This window comes from Cornus florida, unplaced genomic scaffold (assembly GCF_030987335.1).
Source record: "Cornus florida cultivar Cherokee Brave unplaced genomic scaffold, ASM3098733v1 CherokeeBrave_3.0.0_Hap2_Chr08, whole genome shotgun sequence".
Classification (NCBI taxonomy): Eukaryota; Viridiplantae; Streptophyta; class Magnoliopsida; order Cornales; family Cornaceae; genus Cornus; species Cornus florida.
This window is the reverse complement of record NW_026775578.1, coordinates 1215405-1235451: the sequence shown is the minus strand read 5'-3', so window position 1 is coordinate 1235451 and position 20047 is coordinate 1215405. Positions and strand designations below refer to the sequence as shown.

At 36.5% G+C, this 20047-nt stretch overlaps 2 protein-coding genes across 3 annotated transcripts; both read right to left on the bottom strand.

Annotated features, from left to right (window-relative positions):
* Positions 1–446: 446 nt before the first annotated feature.
* LOC132268796 (uncharacterized) lies at positions 447–4220 on the bottom strand. Its single transcript, XM_059769641.1, has 3 exons — positions 2677–4220; positions 2163–2522; positions 447–997 (listed from the first exon to the last, which is right to left on the bottom strand). Exons 1-3 carry the CDS (start codon positions 3086–3088, stop codon positions 627–629), a joined length of 1143 nt encoding a protein of 380 aa, XP_059625624.1. The 5' UTR covers positions 3089–4220; the 3' UTR covers positions 447–626.
* Positions 4221–4354: 134 nt separating this feature from the next.
* On the bottom strand, positions 4355–19538 carry LOC132268795 (importin subunit alpha). 2 transcript variants are annotated; one of them, XM_059769639.1, is made up of 11 exons: positions 19145–19538; positions 18676–18772; positions 18486–18577; positions 18253–18384; positions 17950–18135; positions 17680–17843; positions 17484–17562; positions 7694–7822; positions 6917–7044; positions 6460–6834; positions 4355–4800 (listed from the first exon to the last, which is right to left on the bottom strand). In XM_059769639.1, the coding sequence occupies exons 1-10, from the start codon at positions 19352–19354 to the stop codon at positions 6462–6464; spliced, it is 1590 nt and encodes a 529-aa protein (XP_059625622.1). In that variant the 5' UTR covers positions 19355–19538; the 3' UTR covers positions 4355–4800; positions 6460–6461. The 2 variants fall into 2 exon arrangements, with proteins under 2 accessions (XP_059625622.1, XP_059625621.1); XM_059769638.1 differs by having other exon boundaries at positions 4355–4805; positions 19145–19537.
* Positions 19539–20047: the final 509 nt, after the last annotated feature.

Below are 20047 nucleotides of genomic sequence, written 5' to 3'. Positions count from 1 at the left end.
GTAAAACTGCACAATAAGTCAAGGTGACAATGACCATTTAAACGCATGTATTTTCAAAGAAACAGTTAATTACTTTGATATATGCCTAGCAAGTGAAGGTGGTCATCAATATATATATATAAAACTGCACAATAAGTCAATGTGACAATGACCATTTAAACGCATGTATTTTCAAAGAAACAGTTAATTACTTTGATATATGCCTAGCAAGTAAAGGTGGTCATCAATATATATATGATTGGTGGTACCAAAATGCACAATCTTTCTAAAACATACAATCCACAAATATCTTCTTCATTTTTTCTCTTCCATCTTACTGATTTAAGTATCGGAGTGCATTTAATCACTATCAAACTGGTGTTGAGATAAATTTCAGTTTGAAGACATTGAGTGACCAAAACAAAATTATGTGAGGTAATGGATTTTTAATGAACAAAATTATCAGTTAGATTCCATATATATATGGTCTGTAGCTACATTAGAGAGGAGTGGGACATCAAAAGTCTAGATGATTAGCAAATCCCAATCTCCTCATACAATCTGAAAATGAAACATTAGAGAGTAGTGGCAAATAATCACTAATGTACACTATTACAAATACCACGTATTATTAATCTCCACAAATATCAGCTTTGCAATTTGAATTTATCCCTTTGGCCGCCCAGTTTGGAGAAAACTTGAGCAAGAAAAGCAAAGAAAACACCAATGGAACACATAAGCCATGACAACAATAGCATTGTCCAGTCCTGGTAGTTTCTCTTAGGAAGTTGGCCCCTGTCTGAGATGAGCAATGCCCTGTAAACTGCTTCAGTCAGGGCGTAAGCTGTAACGGGATCAAACTCATCCGCAACAAATCCATACTCCGTCACACAAACAATGTCATACACTCCCGTGGTTTCCGATACACCTACGTGTTCACAAATTTTCAGCCTGCTATCGATTCTGTCTTCGGTTGATAACTTGTCACCGTGTGTCAATATCAAGATAGGGTTCTCATCTGCAGGCACAATGACCAATCACACACGTGCATAATTCAACCAGATAAGAGTTCATTCCCCACAACTTAATAATATGGTTTCATTTTGTTTTCATCTCATTTGATATATCGATTCAAAACGTTCAGTTGCGCTGATCAAGGCACAAAATATGAATAATGAGAACATTTCCTTCTTAATTATGTTAGAAAAAGGCCAAGCAATACACCACAAACCCCTCAGAAAAAGAAAAAAAAGAATTACAAACAAAATTTTAGAGGAGGGATGAATCTTTCAGATTAGGGCATTTTAGACTTAGACATGGAAGATCAGCAGTAGCATCCATTGAGGATAAGAGAAAATTCAGCTAAGATATTGCCAGAGATAAGACAATGCCTACAAGAACAAGATTAGGGGATGTGCCTGTTCTTGTGGCAAACTCATATAAATAGTGTAAGACGTAAATTAGACCGTGAATTATATTATAAAAATTATTGCAAACATATTATGAAGTATCGAGTATAGCTCAGGAAAGGGACTTGTAACCTTTACTCTGCAGAAAAACATATTGATGAGGTATTTTCAAAATTCAAACTTGTAGATAAAAATTATTCGATGACCATCTTGTGTCATTATAGGACCACAGGTGAGCTGGAGAGATGATTTTCATCAAGTAGGACATATGTTAAAACAACGTCACACAGTTGTGGTCAGACATCTTCAAACCAGGAAGTAAGTGGTTTAAGAATTCAATTAGATAAGAAGAATGCAAGAAAAGTCACATCATGCCCCTAACCGAATGCACTAATCAACAATGATCATTGTGCATTAATGGGGTTTAAGATGCAGGGTCCACACCAATACAATATGTACAGTACATAATAATAATAGGGTTCAAGATGCAGAGATCCTAATATGGCAAACATACATTTTATCATGGGAGAGTACTACTAAAGAAGATTGTGTGTTGAAAACTTAATAATAGTGGCAAAGAAACATTTGATTATAGATGTACCAACTGAGTAGGTGTTAGTAATATGCTGTACTAATAATAGCAAATAAACAATTAATCATGGGTTTACTAATGGTCTAATTAATACAGGGTGTTATATGTTTTTTGGGTCATGTGTGAACTAAATGCAGTATGAGCTAGGAGGAGGACTCATCAAAGATTGGAAATAAACATACTGGATATCCTTAGCGATGGTGAGCAGAAGAGGTGTCCAACGGCCTCCAACGGCTTCTTATCACCGGCTTTGAAAGCTTTATAGATCTCTGCAACATTAGCCACCACCATAACAGAGTTCACTCTCCGGTTTGTGAACTTTGAATAACATCTCAGCAGAGGAATCTCAACATTGTCCCCTGACCTCAAGCAGAGCTGGTTATGGTGAACTCCCTCACTCATCCACTCCGACAATTCTTCGAGACACTCGCTCACCCGATCATAATCAAAGCCCCTCGTGTCATATATGCAGAACCCACTACGCATTGACCTCAATACATTGTGTTCCTCCATAAACAAAGTCGTATAATTAGAAGCACTACCTACAGAGAAATAGAGAAATCATAAACGTCAGTTATTATAGTACATAATGCCCACCATTTCCATAACATGTAGTATAGTGTGTGCATACACACACAGACAGAGAGGGGGAATTCAAAGCTAAACACAACATATAGAAATCGGTTTAATAATTACCTGAAGAGGTTTGGGCGAATGGTATGAGTCCAGAGCGTCCCAAAACGCTGTACATAAGGTTGACAAGTGAGCTCTTGCCAGAATTATGGAAACCAACCAAGAGAATGGTGTTCACAGGAGAAATGTCCATCTCTTCCTTCTTGATACCTCCAGTGGGTACCCAGAGATCCCCGGAACGATACGAGAAGAGTTTGTGTCTGAGTTCGTCGAGACCTTCCGGGGCAATTAAGGCCAATCTCTCCAGTTCTCTTAGAACTTTGAGTCTTGGTGTGATCTTGGACAGGTTCTTTGGCATCTCCAACTTCAACACTGCGCATTCCTCAAATTTGGCCGCCGACCTCCACCAACAATACGGCGGTGAGTCGGAGTCCTCTTCGTCATTATTGAGACACAGCTTGTCTTTGTCTTTCATCTCTTAATTTCTTCAATGTTTTCAAATTTTAGTTTTTAGTTCTTGAAGATGGCCACCGACCAATTGTGTTAATTAATGAACAGTTTGTTTCTTATTTACTGTTGGAGGAAAGAATGAGTGGGGAAGATGGGGACAAAAGTGTACAAGTTGTGCATGTGAATTAGGCTTCATCTTTCTGCAAGCCTGTTCAAAAGACAAGGCTGACTCGCGGAGGAAGGTTCGGAGCACTTTCTTCCACTACTGATTTTTTTTTTTTTTTTATATCTCAAGTTTCTTTGGGGAGTTTGGGGATATTCTTTCACTAACGTTCATATTCATTTTCACCAAGTTTACCATCTAAAATGTCAATAAATAAAATAATAAGAAGAAGAAATTACTGATTCACTCATTAGCACGTGTTATTATTTAATTAGATTAAATGGTTGGTTTGATTAAAATAACATCCACCGATTACTTTCATCACAACAGAAATTAATTTGTTTTTACTTTTGGAAAAAAATAAATTGATTTGTTCTTAACACCAAATGCCAAGATGTTACAACTTCACTTATTGAAACTAACTACAGACCTTTTCATGGGGCACTTAATTCAATCGGGTCATCTTCTAGTAATGACACCTCAGATTAATGGATTATGCTGCTTGAACCAGATAAAAATTTTGTTGGGAGAGATCAAAAAGTTAAATAATATAAGACCCCGCATTATACAGCAACATGGATTTTGATCCCAGAAGCCGCCTCAAGAAAATAACTTATGAATGACGCTAATACGGTCTCGGATCTGTTTCCACTTAAATTACCACGTATGTATTGCATTGAGTCTGTTGACTGCATTCAGTGCCCAGCCAGGCAACAATTAAAACCAGATTTCACTTTTAAAGTCTAATCATATTAGCCATCACTACTCACCGAGGGCGGACAACACGCACACACACCATGTAAACCGTGCATTTGAAGCCACGAACTAACAAAAGAACTCAGAAATTATATTTTAGAATATATTAAGCCATATTATCAGTTCCTAAAGACCTGTGGTTTGGCATGTCTTCTCCTTTCAAATCTAAGCTTCTGCAAGTATATTGTGTGAATTCCTCACTAGGAGTAAGAAAAAAACCCACAACATCAAAAGGAAATTGAAGATGCCATTGGGAAAATGGGAAAGGAGAAACAGGAGAGAGAAACTTTGAAAATCTCTCCAAATTCTCTCCTCCCTCTTTTCTCTTCCTAATTCTCTCCTCCTCTCTCAATAAACCACACACTTATGGAATGAACCAACCAATAATATACTTCATTCTGCCACAAGGTCTTTCGTCAATAACAATACATAACAAACACGAATCCTCTTGCATCTCTCATGGAGAGAATGGCTTTCTCACGCACACATAAAAAATAGAAGACAATGACGATAATAACTTGACAGCAAGAACAAAAAGAAAAAAATAAATAAAATGACTCAGGACTCTACATTGTACAAGCAGTTCCTCTGTTATGGTAACGGATCCTCCAACAGTGCATAACATCTAACCTGGTTCATGGTATCTTTACACAACCCACTATTATCTGTTCAGTCCACCGTAAGGAGCGTTCTGTTGATATACCATACCTGAATCTGGACCAAACAGGACCTGAAGACAACGAGAGAATGCCCTACCCACCAATCCCAACAAATTTTCCACCAGCCCAAACCTTATGACTTCGTCCAACACCATCAGACTGTCCTGCAAATTTTCAACACAAATAATGAGTGCCCTGAACCTCCTGAAGCTTTTAATTTTCACCCTCAGATTAAAGTTCAGACAAAATCATTCTGACAACACTGTCAAAGTTACAAAGCCAAATGGTGTCAAATGCCAATGTAAATTTACTGAACTATCTTCAATTTAACAGCAATAGCACATTAAAATGACTAAATTACCTTGTCATCATACTGCTTGATGTTTTGACCAATTTTAAACCGATTAGGCAATCATGCAATACATTATGTGGAAAATACATTATATATATTAAATCAATTTTTATATATTCACATGACTTCAATGTATGTTGCAGGTATATTAAATCAATTTTTATATATTCACATGACTTCACAACAAAGGTTTACTTTTGATAATTGAGGTGGTTTAATTTGAAGGTGATAGCAAAAAAACAAAGGGGGAAAGGTTGGGTTTGTGCTAGCCGTCCGACGCTGACAACAAAGACGATTTAATTTCTGTAGCTCTCGCAAACTAGCTCTGAAAGCCATGGTTTCCATAATACAAATTCACAAAGCTTATCATTAACCCACACCATTATACCAATATTTACCTCTATCAGAAACTCACTCAATTGAAAACACCCGACCTTCATTATTTTCCGCAAACACCATGTTCTAAAAAATTTTGTCACATAAATAAATTTAGAATTATCAATCACATGGAAATGTAAAACCAGAAAAATCAAACACATGAGACTCTGAAAATCTTTTCCTCAATTGTATAATTTCTCTATCTCTTTCTAAACCATTAATCTGGCAATCAATGGTTGAGAGTGAGAGAACCGGGGTGTGTGTGTGTGTGGAGATGAGAGAAGGGTGGGGGTGCCGGGTGGAGAGAGACAAAGAAGTGGTGATTGAGAGGCCGCGAAGGGAGAGGGAAAGGGCTTATGTAGGTGTGTATAGGTGTGTTGTGTGTACATGTATATAAAGTAATATGATAAGGTTAAATTGGTCATTAGCAATAAATTGGTCATTATGTGTGTTGTGCATATGTGTATATAAAGTAATATGATAAGGTTAAATTGGTCATTAGCAATAAATCAGTAACTTGTGAAGTTACGTTTTGGCATTGTAGCAAAAGGCTCTAATGGTCCTAACAGAAGACTACCAGATTGGACCTACTTGTGCTTTTGGCCAAACTTCCATACTATAGTTTTAATCAAAACTTTAATTTCAGAGTGAAAACTGAAAACTTGAGTCGTAGGACTAGGATCAACGAAGCTAAGTATGAAACTTGAGTCAAGTTTTTAAAACTGCCCAACAAGACAATCCCTACCAATCATAAATCACTTAGATTCATTAACATAAAGGTGAAGCTGACTTAATCGCAGTGTGTGCTCGAGTATGTATGCTGTTATATAAGCCCTGATTGATGGGCAAACCTCTACAAGAATGCACCCCCCAAATGCAAAGGGCCTGAAATTACTGATAATGTGCATTTGCAGATAACATATATCTGTCCCAGTAAAGCCATCCAGATTTACCCAATTAACCCAACCCCTTGAGCAAGAGGCAAAAACAAGAAGATAAAAAGTAACATCCCTCGGATGAAGAACAACAAGGGCATGTTGCATGAGCCACCATTACCTCAGAATTAAAGCAAGGGAAGTAGTGCATACCTTCAACTAAAGTTGAATCCACCAGATGGAACGGGAACTTCATTTCCTCCAAAGTGAAATCCAGATTGAGAAGCATCACCAGGAGGCAATTGTTCGTCGTCCTCCTCCAACCAATACGTCTCAAGAATCTTCACTGCCTTCTCATATATTTCATTGTTGTCATGACTCTGAAGATTTTCAATCTTCTCTAATCCCTCAGCTTCATCGATCAACTGGGCATACAAGTTCACATCACCAGTGTTGCCAATATTCTTCTCAACTTCCCCAACCTTCAGAATGTTCTCGAGCCCTTCCAAGCATACCGTGACAATTCTTGGGTCCGGACAAACTAGGAGATCACACAATGGCTTTATACACCCCTGTCCCACCAAAAACCTAACAAAAAATAACAAAATCAAATCTCTAAATCCAAAATGTAAAACAAAACTATAAAAATCTTTTTAATAAGAAACAATACTTGATTTGTTCATTAGTTCCACCAGAAGTAGCATTTGATATTGCCCAAGCAGCCTCTTTCTTGATCTCAAACTCGGCATTTTGAAGCAGCTGGACAAGTGGTGCAATTATACCAGCCTCGATTACAGCCTGAACATTTTAGAAGTACAAGATTTAGCACCAGCCCTCTCAAACAAATACACATAATGATTAAACAAAGTAAAAACAAAACTATAAAAATCTTTTTAATAAGAAAATAACAAAATCAAATCTCTAAATCCAAAATGTAAAACAAAACTATAAAAATCTTTTTAATAAGAAACAATACTTGATTTGTTCATACCAGCCTCAATTACAGCCTGAACATTTTAGAAGTACAAGATTTAGCACCAGCCCTCTCAAACAAAAACACATAATGATTAAACAAAGTAAAAACTTTATCCATGAATCCCCCCTGGCCCTTTCAAATTAGATCTCCTAAAGATATTCCTTTATGGGAGTCTCAAGATATTATTTATCAAAAGATGTAAAATATTAATTATAATAAAACCAGAGAATTTTTTTTTTTTTTTTTTTGATAAGTAAAACCAGAGACATTTTTAAACATGAGTTTCAGTGCTGCAGGTGTGTTCACCTGTATCTGATCCCTATCGGTTCTTAAAAGGAACAAAACTACGATATTAATTATCAAGAGATGCAACACAAGGATATAAAAAAGAAAACCATGAATTCTATACAATTTAGAACATGGGTCCTCTGCAGCAATTTACGTGAGTACTTTTACCACATGTTTGCTCACCTGTATCTGATCCCTATTTCCAGCTGTGATGTTTGAGATGGTCCAGCAAGCTTCCTTCTTGATGCTCTTCTTGTAATTGTGTGTCAACAGGTTTAGAAGGCAAGGAAGAGCTTGATGCTCTATGATAACCTGAGAGGAAGAAAGAAGGAAAGCATCAAGTTACCGGTCCATGAAAGATGCATAGCATGTGAAACATTATGAAAATAGCAGATAAACTTTAAGGACTGACATCACAACATAAAACACTAGAAATCAACCAAGGGGTGGAAAATTAAACCCAATCAAGAAACGGAAAAAACATAAGAAATTTCATGTGAAACCTTATGAAAATGGCAGATCAACTATAAGTACTGGCATCACAACATAAAACACAAGAAATCAACCAAGGGCTGGAAAATTAAAGCCAATCAAGAAGCAGAAGAAACATAAGAAATTTCAGCAAGGAACCGGACGGTATTCCCAGCATCCACACAGACAAGAATCCAGAATAAATCAGAAGAAGCAGTAATATAGTTTATTCGAGAATGAATAATGTCGTACATTTTTAACTTAAAAAGTAAACGCAATGCATCAATAAGTTAATCGAAAAGAAAACTATTTATCCTTTTTCGTCCCATAGGCAATTGGACTTATGCTTTCTGAGATTTTTTTTTTCTTGGCAATTGGAATTACGTTTTCTGAGATTTTTTTTTTCTTGGGAAAGCTCATAAGCTGAAACAACAAAATGAAGAGAATACAAAACTGGTTGATGAAAAGGTCTTAACATTGATGTTTAGAACTAATCCCTTCATATCAGTTTGATACAACTTGTTAGGAATTAATCCGCCCAAGATCACACACCCCACAACTATGCAATGGCAACAAAGAGAAAATAAGATGGAAATAACAAACTTAACAAATAACAAGTTTTACGCACCGATGTAGAACCAATCACTAGAAAAGAGACGATTACAACACCCAAGGGGTATTCCACACCCACTAATGCTGCGTTTGGTATGCAGGAATAGAATTGAATGCAAATGGGAATGGAATGGAATGGTCATTCTCATTCTATTGTTTGGTTGCAAATATGAAATGATGTAAGAATAGAATGACCTTCAAAATAACCCTCTCGGTGACAAACAAGTTAAACTAAAATAATATTGTTCTAAAAAAAATTAAAGGAAATGGTGGCGGTGCTGGGGTGGAGGTGAAAGGTGGCAATGGTGGTGTTGGAAGGCGGCGGCCATGGTGGTGAAAGGCGGAAGTGGTGTAGGTGGTAGTGCCAGGCAATGGCAGTGGTGGTGACAGCAACGGCAGTGGTAGCAGTGGTGGAAGGAAATGGAGGTGGCGATGGTGGTGGAAGTTAGGGGCAGTGGCAATGGTGGTGGTGGAAGGCGGTAGTGATGTAGGTGGTGGTGGAGGAAGGCAGTGGTGAAAGGTGGTGTCGGTGACGAGGGTGGGGATGAAGGTGGAAGACGACGACGAAAGGCAGTGGCAGGTGGAAGACGATGGAGATGGCGGCGGTGGTGATGGAGGCAGTGTGGCGGTGGCGGTGTAAAGCAACGATAGTGGTGGAGGTGGTAATGATGGTGGTGGAGGTGGCAGTGATGGTGCTAACGAGGAAAGTCATTCGATAGGTTTAGTTGTGGTATGAATTTTCATTCCTTGGAATAGATTTTTATTCCAAAGGAAGCAGCATAAAGAAAACTCTCTTCTTAAAGAATACACACTTGCTCTTGGCCCTCAATCTTTTCTCTGTCTGTTATTCACACTTTTTTTCGGTTCTTTACCAGTCTATGCCACCTTGCCAAAAGCACATTTAATGTGCCAACGAACAGCTTTCTTCACCCCTACTTTTCCTTAACCTCAACTTTTCTTAATCTTTACTTTGGTCAACCATTTCGGCCCTTTCTATTTGCTGGCACATCTAGGAGCCAGCAAATCCACAACTTTTGACACCCATTTCTTCTCTACTACTTTTCCTTTCAACTTAAGTTTCCTTCGTTCAATGGATCTAGTCCATCACTTGCATGTATACTATTACATTTCATATGGTCTTCTGTTCACTAACATATCACAAATTACTAACTTTGACAGCACTTGAGTAAAACATGCAATCACCAACACACACATCACTCATATCTAATCAATTTGAGCCAATTAATTTTCGCCAATTTCTAACAATTGACAATTTATACTTGAATCCATTAGAACACTCCTGAAGCCCATCCAATATCAATAAAACCTTCCACCTCTAATTTGAGATATTTGGCATGCAAAATTGAAACAAAAATGACAGAACTTATTTTCTACAAGAAAACAGGCCTTAAACCCCCAATCAACGACCATGCATAGCTCCAGTGTTATTAAAGGATCAAGGCACACCAAGGCGCTATAGAGGTCCTTTGGAACCTAGGTGCACGTTGAGGCGCGCGCCTAAGTGAAGTGAGGTGCACAATTGAAATTTTAAACTACCATAAAAGCATTCATATCTCGTAAGTCAAATCAATATTCTAAAAATTAATATCAAATATAAAAATGTAAATTCATCAACCATATAAGCATTTAAGAAACATAAAACAGAGCACAAATTTGTTTTCTTAAAAGGCAAAACAGAATTTGTTTTTTTGAAAGGGCAAAACAGAGCACAAAAAGAAGTAAATCTATTACAAAAACAAAAAATTGTTAACAAGAAAATGAAAAAAAAAAAAAAAGAGGAGCAGAGACAAAAGAAGCAAATGAAGAGAGAGAAGTAAATGAGAAGAGAGAGTGTGTTAAAGAAGGAAAAGGACAAAAAACACAGAGCCCGAAAAAAAAAAGTACAAAGAGGAGAGAACTCGACAAAGAGAAAGAAGTAAACGAAGATGAGAATAGAGGAGTAAAGGAGAAGAGAGAGAAGAAGAGGAAAAAACTGACATGGCTTCGTCATTCGTTTCTACAACTAGGGCTTGGTCGTTGGTCGCACATTCTTTTGAACAAAAGTTCATTCTCTCATACGAGGCTTTCTTTTTGGCATTGAGAAATAGAATAATCATTTTTATAAATAAAAAATTTATAAAAAAGAAAAAAGAAAAAAAGTGAGGCACTCTTGACAAGGCGCAACCAAGGCACGCACCTAGTAAACATCAGTGCGCCTGGGATGACAACATGCGCTATGCCTGCGCCTCGAGCCTAGGCACGCCTAGGCGCACGCCTTTAACAACACTGCATAGCTCCACGATAGGAATGAAGCGTCGCTTCAATCCCCAATTTCATGAAATGGTCCTATTTGGTAATATTTGAGGGAAAAGTAATTTTCAACCTCAAGGCATCATAAATAAGGAGTCCATGGAAAATTTTTATAAGCTTTTGAAAAGAATGCATTTCGTCGCATTACGTTTTTTCAGCTAAGAAAAAGGACCATTTAAAAGAGGGCTAAGATATCATTACTTAGGTTGCCAAACAACCCCCAACTTAATAACATGTTTGAAATAACCACGAAAATGTCCCAAACATGTAAAAGCTCTTGGTAAAAGAACCATGGCTCCGATTTTGAGCATGAAAAGGTATCTGATTGAAAAGAGATGGTTGCAAAAGTGCCCTCAATCAAAAATCATATTTAAACCCCCAACAAAACATGGTTTAAAAATCCCATTCAAAGTCCCAAACACATCCCCCGAAGATCCCCTCCCGAAATTCCCTAAATGGACCAACTTGGGGCTGTGCAGGTCACTTGAAGGGGCTATAGTGCTCCAAACACTTTCAGACTTTTATCATAGATACTTCTATACGTCTAGGTACCTCCCTCTGAAATTTCGTGATTTTTGAACGAGCAGATATTTCTCCAAAAATTGGACAGTGCCTACTGTCCGTCCTTTTATCGCTGCTGGAAAACAAATCTTAAATAATTTATTTGACCAACTTCTTGACACCGAAAAATTAAAAAAAAAATTCCAGCTTTACACTTCCATGAGTCTACTTTCTGAAAACTAAAGCCTCGAAATTTTATCCATTCTATAAATTTTTCAAAGGACCAAAGTTTACCGGAAGATGTATTACTTTCAACACATGAAGCATTTTTTATGTAATAAATTGATTTGTTTGGGAAGGTTTATTATTTTCAACACAAGCAACGTAAGCATTCTTTATGTAATAAACTGATTTGATTGGGAAGGTTTATTTTCAACACATGCGCAACCATTCTTTATGCAATAAGCTGATTTGATTGGGAAAAATTCTGCTTCCGAAAGTGGCTCGATCATGTTACACTCTTGAGTCTAGTTTCTAAAGAATTTTGGTTTGCCTCATTTTAATTAAAAATGAATTTTCTACAAATTTTTTAGTAATTGTTGCGCAGATTTCTATTTAAATGGGGACCAACCACCCCATTTTCTGTTTTGCTTTGAGAATGTTGTAATGGGAGTTTGAGTTGAAGGTTGGTCTAGGTGTATTGTGACGATGACAAATGACGCCACTCATTTCACACTACAGATACATGGCAACATATATATCTGATTTTTCAGCATAATGTACTTCATTTCAAAAATTCACAAAAAATTCAATTCTCAACCAATCTGCATGAAACCAAAATCCAATTGGAAGCTTAAAGACCAAAGTAATACCATCAATTTACTTTAATAAAACCCCCTTACCTGTTAAATCCCTTAACCGTTAAATCAATTTTGATGCAAAGATCGGAAATATACTAACCATAAAACAGATTTTTCAGCAAGTTACCTCCAACATAGAAAATTCAATTCTTAACCAAATTGCATGAAACCAAAGACATTAAAAACTTAAAGACTATATTTTAACATCAACAAATCAATATAACAATTTTTGATAGAAATATTCGGCCTAAAAAACAGATTTTCCAGCAAGTTATCTCCCAACTTCAAAAAATTCAATTGAAAGCTTAAAGACCATATTTTAACATCAACAAATCAATATAACTATTTCTTTTATCAACGAAATCAAATTTTGAAGAAACATATTGAAATTTTCTGCTCATAAACAATTTTGTGAGCATATATATCTCTCTCCTTTTAGCAATCTTAAGCATGCTAAACATCAAATAAACACATAGAAATACTTTATAATCATAGATCAAAAAAGTTAATACACCCCTACATCAACAAATCAATATAACAATTTTTTTTATCAATGAAGTCAAATTTTGAAGAAACATATTGAAATTTTCTGCTCTTAAACAATCTTGACAGCATATATATCTCTCTCCTTTTAGCAATCTTAAGCATGCTAAACATCAAATAAACACATAGAAATACTTGATAGTCATAGATCAAGAAAGTTAATATACCCCTACCTCAAGAGAAGGCAAAACTAAGAAAATTCCACCGAACCAAAGTGCTCCAAACGCGGATTTTAAACCATATAATTGAAGAGTAGAACAAGTTGCCCTTCTATGGCTTCCCCTCCAAATCCAAGCCTAGAGCCACCCAAATTTTGAAATTCTCCGATGATGAAGATGAGGGGGGAGAATCTAATTTTTTTGGTTTCACTCAAATTTCACTCCAACTAGATCAAAACAAAGGAGGGAGGTTGAGATCTAAGAGGGTTTCTTGGTACTAGAGAAAGATTGGATTTTTGTGGCCCAAATTGTCTCTTCCCTCTTTTATAGTTCCACCTAATATCTCCTAATAAAAACTTGGTTTTGGAAAGTGGGAATAAGCTTCTGGGAAAGATTTTCTCTCATTTTCATTCTCATGTCTTTTAAAACTCGAACCGGGGCTAGCCAAGGGGACCTTCAGGTAATATTTTCAAAATGAATTCTAAGCTTCACCAAATGATCCCATATGTATAAGATGACCTAAATGGACTTCATTTGAGTTGTTAAGGGTAATTTACTCCCTTTTCTTGTCTTTTTACATGTGTGCACATACGAAATGTGGGATGGAGATGCGATATTCGGTAATTTCCAAGTGTTTAGAGGCAAAGGGGAGATAAAAGGAAAATGTCGGGCTAAGTGTGTAATTAAGAGATAGTATATGTGACTATAAAAGAAAGGAGACTATTTGGGCCACAAAGATCTGAACTTTCACTAATCTCTCTCTATGGACCAAGAAACCCTCTTAGATTTCAACCTTCCCCCTTGGTTTTGATCTAGTTAGAGTGACATTTGACTGAAAGCAAAGAAGAGAGATTCGACCCCCTTATCTTCATCTTCATTTCTATGGTTCCACTTTTCGAATCGGAGAATTTCAGAATTTGGGTGGCGTTAGACTTGGAGTTGGAGGAAGCCATAGAAGGGCAGCTTGTTCTCCTTTTCATTCTCTTCAATCCTACGGTTTAAAATCCGGTTTTGGAGCACTTTGGTCCAGCAAAAATTCCTTAGTTTTGCTTCTCTTGATGTAAGGGTGTATTAACTTCCTGATCTATGATTCTTAAGTATTTCTGTGTGTTTATTTGGCATAAAATTTCAGTTATGTATTCTTCAAAATCCGACTTGATTAATTAAAGAAATTGTTATATTGATTTGTTGATGTTAAAATATGGTCTTAAGATTTCAATTGGCTTTGGTTTCATGCAATTTGGTTAAGCATTGAATTTTCTATAATTTTTTTCAAGTTGAAGTAACTTGCTGAAAATTTTTAGAGCAAATTTTTTTCGAACTTTTGCTTCCAAAGAATCCAAACTGATTTAATCAGTAAAGTATTCGATTAAAGTAAATTGATATTATCAAAATATAGTCTTTAAAATTTCAATTGGCTTTGGTTTCATGCAATTTGGTTGAGAATTGAATATCTACGAATTTTCGAAGTTGGACGAAACTTGCTTAAAAATCTATTTTCTAGGCAGAATTTTTCCCATCTTTTGCATCAAAACTGATTTAGCCAATAAGGGGTTTTAAAAAAGTAAATTGATGGTATCAAAGTATGGTCTTCCAATTGGCTTTTTGAGAATTGAAATTTTTATAAATTTTTTAAACAAAGTACATTATGTTGAAAAACAAGATAGATATATACAGACCTATAAATGGATTGGATTTTGATCTAAATCCAATCCAATAAATAGGATATGGATTGGAACATTCAATCTAAAAACGATCCGAATCCGATGATCCGTTAAGCTAAACAACCCGGATATGAATTATGGTCGATCCGATCCGATAATAATTCGATTTAATATAATATAATATATAATATAGTAGAAATATATTATATAATAATACAAAATATTTACATATTATTAATTTTTTTTTTTTCATTTCTTAGTTCTTTGTTCTCTCTATTTTGTTTCTTTAGTTTTTTTTAACTTAATAAAAAGTCAAATACCCACTTTTCTACTATTTCTTTTGTTTATATTTTATTTTCTTCTCTAGTTTCTCTCTTTTTTTTCCAAATGATTGTGTAATCTCTCTTGATATTAAATTTTTTCCAACAAAAAATAATAATTTACATATTTCGGATCGGGTTATCGGATATCCGGTTATCAACAAAATTGGATATGGATTTAATCATAAATAATATGTCGGATTATCGGATCGAATCGTATATAACTCTTATCGGATTCAGATTTGGTACGAATCCAATCTGTTTACCGGCCTAGATATATATATGCTGCCATGTATATGTAGTTGAGAAATGAGTGGATTTCTTAGGTTTATTTGATATGTGAGATGATACATTGATACATGAGAGCGATGGAAGTGAAAACACCTAAGTCAATAAAAATGTTTATTGATGAGCAATCTATGAAGCACAGACACGCTTAGGTAGGCTGCCGCACCAGTGTCGGACACGTGTCCAACACGAACACGCATGTCCAAGCTTCGGACACGTGTGCGACACTCTTTACAAGTGTCTTGAATTTTTTTTTTCTTTTTATTCAGATCAGACATGCCGGAGGACACTGCGACACGTCGAAGGATACGCCGGAAGACACGTCTGAGGACACGGCCGTTCGAAAAATAAGAGAAGATGAAGAGTATATATATATACATGTGTATGTGTGTGTCTACGTGTATGCCTATTTGTGTATATTCTTTCTAAGTGAGATACATATATGTGTGTTTGCATACTTGTTTGTGTATATCTATGAAGCGATCCTTCGATGATGAAGAGCAATCTATGAAGCACAGACACGCTTAGGTAGGCTGCCGTACTAGTGTCGGACACGTGTCCAATACAAACACGCATGTCCAAGCTTCGGACACGTGTGCGACACTCTTTACAATTGTCCTGAATTTTTTCTTTTTATTCAGATCGGACATGCCGGGGGACACTACGACACGTCGAAGGATACGCCGAAAGACACGTCTGAGGACACGGCCGTTCGAAAAATAAGAGAAGATGAAGAGTATATATATATACACGTGTGTGTGTCTGCGTGTATGCCTATTTGTGTATATTCTTTCTAAGTCAGATACATATATATGTGTGTGCATACTTGTTTGTGTATACCTATGAAGCGATCCACGTGTGCGACACTCTTTACAAGTGTCCTAATTTTTTTTTCTTTTTATTCAGATCGGACATGCCGGAGGACACTGCGACACGTCAAAGGATATGCCGGAAGACACGTCTAAGGACACGGCCGTTCGAAAAATAAGAGAAGATGAAGAGTATATATATATACACGTGTGTGTGTCTACGTGTATGCCTATTTGTGTATATTCTTTCTAAGTGAGATACATATATATGTGTGTGCATACTTGTTTGTGTATACCTATGAAGCGATCCCTCGATGATGAAGAGGATTGGAGAGCATTGCGTAGAAGAAAAAGGGAACGAAAAGCGCAAATGGAGGGGAGAGAGTGTTAGTCTGAATGGGAAGAGATAAGATTGTGTAATCTTATCTTTTTCACTCTGTTTGGTTACAAAAATAATTATACTATTCTTGGATACACTCTGTTTGGTTACAAAGATAATTATACTATTCTTAGATACAAAGATAATTATTCTATTCTTGGATACAAAGATATACTAGATATTTCTTATTTGTATTTCAAAAAGATTTAGGCATATTGTTGGCCTTGGTTTATTTGGTGTGCCTAATTTAAATGGGTTATGTGTATTAATAAAAAAAAAAATTGAGGAAAAAAAAAAAAAAATTCATATATAATAAAATATATATTATTATTTTATTCGCATATCCCGTGTCCGTGTCCTATTTTTTTTAAATTTGCCGTATCGTACCCGAGTCCGTGCTTCATTGTGAGCAACACACACCAATAACTATAGTAATTTGAGATGGTGTTACACAAGGACTACAAGGCCACAAAGAAAATGAGTCGAAAGAGTGAGAAAAAGCATGAGTACTGGTAATTCAAAGAATGCTTTGCCTAGAATGACAAAACTTTCTTGAATGCCCGTGTTGCAATGTACGTCGAATGCCCGTGTTGCTATGTACCGACTCCAACCACATTCCTTTAGCCTAAAAATTGAAACCAGAACTAAGCCCAACAGTACCAGAATGACAATGTCAAAATCTGAAGTTAGAAATAGGATCCTACATCCAAGCAAATCAATGAACTAAAGCATGCCGAGTTAATCAATGGTCAAACATGCCACGTTGAAGTGTAAAAAGTACATTTAGGCAAATCAATGCAACCAATAAGAGCTGCATTAAAGCATGTTAAACAATAGAAATCATTAAAAGAGTGCGTGAAAAATCATTGTCACTATTCAAATTACAAGGGCACTCTTAACAAAATGCAACTAGAATTGCATAACAATAAAACCTGTTTTCTACTGATAAGAAAATAATAAATAAACAAAGAACAACGGAAAACATCACTAAACTAACAAAATGTACAAAAAAACAATAGTTTTATTAAAGATATTTACTAAGGTATTATGTTGAATACCTGAGTTTGGATATCATCACCAGTAACAATATTACCAACTGTGCGCAAGGCAGGAATCAGAACTGATGGCGATGTATGACTAAAACCAAAAGATATATATTCAGGTCTACCATAAAGAAAACGAGGAAAAGATCTCCACAACCACAAAACAAAAGGTAAGACCAAAAAAAATATTCAATGTAAAATTAAAACTCACAGTAAAAGCTCAACAAGACGGGGGCAAACACCAGCCTCTATAACAGCTTGGATTTTGTCATTGGTACCATCAGAAAGATATGATAGGGCCCAGCATGCATCAGTAAGGACTTCTTCATCATTTGAATGTATAAGACTTGCAAGAGCTGGAAGGGCAGGCTTTGTCTGCCCAATGCAATCAAAATCATCTGAGTTTGCAAATAACACAAGGGGAAACATAATACAAGAAATGCATCAGACACCAACAGGGCCTCTGTCAAGGGTCTCTAACCTGCTCGAATTGTGGCTGCGGCTTGCCCCTACAGAAGTTCGACAATGTCCAAGTTGCGTTTCTCAACATAGAAAGCTTTGCATGCTCATTAAATTGTGCAAGCAATGGCATCAAAGCCCCGTGATTAAGGACAAGATCGCGACATTTGGGTGAGTCACCAGCAATATTTCCTAATGCCCAAACAGCCTATACAGTTCAAGAAATGAGTAAAATTGATGCTAAAAGTTCTTCAATTTATAAAGAATGCTTGTTAAACGTTGGGAAATAAGATCAAGTAACTTGCCTCCTTTTACAATATCTTACCTGTTCACGGACATCATCACTTGGAGAACCAAGAAGTCTCACAAAAATAGGAACAGCATTATGATCAATCACAACCTTTGTGTTTTCAGATGTTCCAGAAGCAATGTTTGTGAGCGCCCAGGCTGCCTCAAACTACACAAAACTCAGAAAGATAGCAAAGAAAATACATGAATAACAAACATAACAATAAATATATTTATAAGACTTGCATAACAAAACGAAACTATGCAAACCTGAAGTTGGGGATAGTCATCCCTGGCAAGAAACTGGACAAAGCGAGGAACAACACCAGATTGTATCACTTCTTCAATGGGAGGATTGCGTTCTGTTGAAAGAATAATGAAAGAAAACAAAAGCAACTAAATACACACAAACATTAATGGAGAAATAATAAACCAAATAAATATCAAATAAAAAGAAAACCTATTGAAAGCAGTTTTCGGAATTGTGTGGTAGCTTCCAATTGCAAGTTGCCATCATCTGACCAAACGCCGGCCACCATAGCCGGAAGACTTTCTAACTGCAATCAAATTAACGGCACACTGAGAAAACAGTAAAATTCACCACCAAAGCAGTTTATTAGATTACAAACTAATAAGTTGTTCTAAGGATTGATATCCATCATCCCCTCATTCAAAATTTATCCCATGACCTCTAAAAGTTTAGAACACCAAATCTCTTTAGAACTTCATTATTTCATTGTCTAGTATAACAAACCACACAACCAATCTTAGGTACGATCTAGTAATAAAGCATAATGAAATAACAACCGACTCAAAGTCATAATCAGAGTAAACTAAAATCTTTACATCAAAATTACTGATAGATATTAAAGCAATTCTATCGGATTCAAAACCCAAAACCTAGGGTTTAAGGATAGCTAGAAAGAGACCTTCTTATCGAGTTGAGTGACGTTGACGGTAGTTGGGAATTGTTGGGCTTGAAGTCCCTCGCGTCTCTTCTTGAGCAAGCTTTCTTCTCTTCTGTTCTTTCGGATCTCAACCATGTTGTCTTCTCTCCTTCTCCGACCTTCCTCCGCATCGACGGCGACCTTATATCGGCTCCGACGAACCTCGGTTCTAGCGCTTGGTCTCAGAGACATGGTTGCTCGATCGAAGGAAACCCTGAATCGCTATGTACGAAGAATCGATGCGTGTATATAAGTGCGTGTGTAAATAGTAGATGAAACCTAGAAATAGGTTTTTAGAGAGAGAGAGGGGGGGGTGTTCACAAGAAGTGAGGGCAGAAGGAAGAGAAGTTCGGATTGCTTTTCGAATGGGTCAGGATGGACGACCATTATAGCGGTTTCAACCACCATTTGATCTGGAAAACGGCCTGGCTTTACAATTATTAACGGAAATACCATCGAGTTTGAATATTAGAGAGTTGAGAGAGTAATGGATCTGAGATGAGCCGTGATAAATTACTTCAAAAATATTGTGATATAGCATCTCCACCGTTGGTTTTGGAAACTGTAGACCTAGGGATTGACTGATTGCCAACGGCTATTTATATGTGCCTTTCATCACCGTACGATGCGATGAAGACTTCCGGGAAACCGGTGGTCGGTGAACCCTTTTACAGATATATACAAGTAATAATCTGGGTCCACCATTTAACGTACGGGTTTAAAATTGGTTTCGACCCACGATTATTTGGGCCATCCTCTATATTGGTTTCGTCCAATAGGTGATTGTTTTGTTTTCATTTAAGGTTAGTTTGGTTAGGAAGCAAATAGTTGGAAAGGAAAAGAAAAAATATATATATTTAAAAAAATTATGCGTTTGGTTAGATG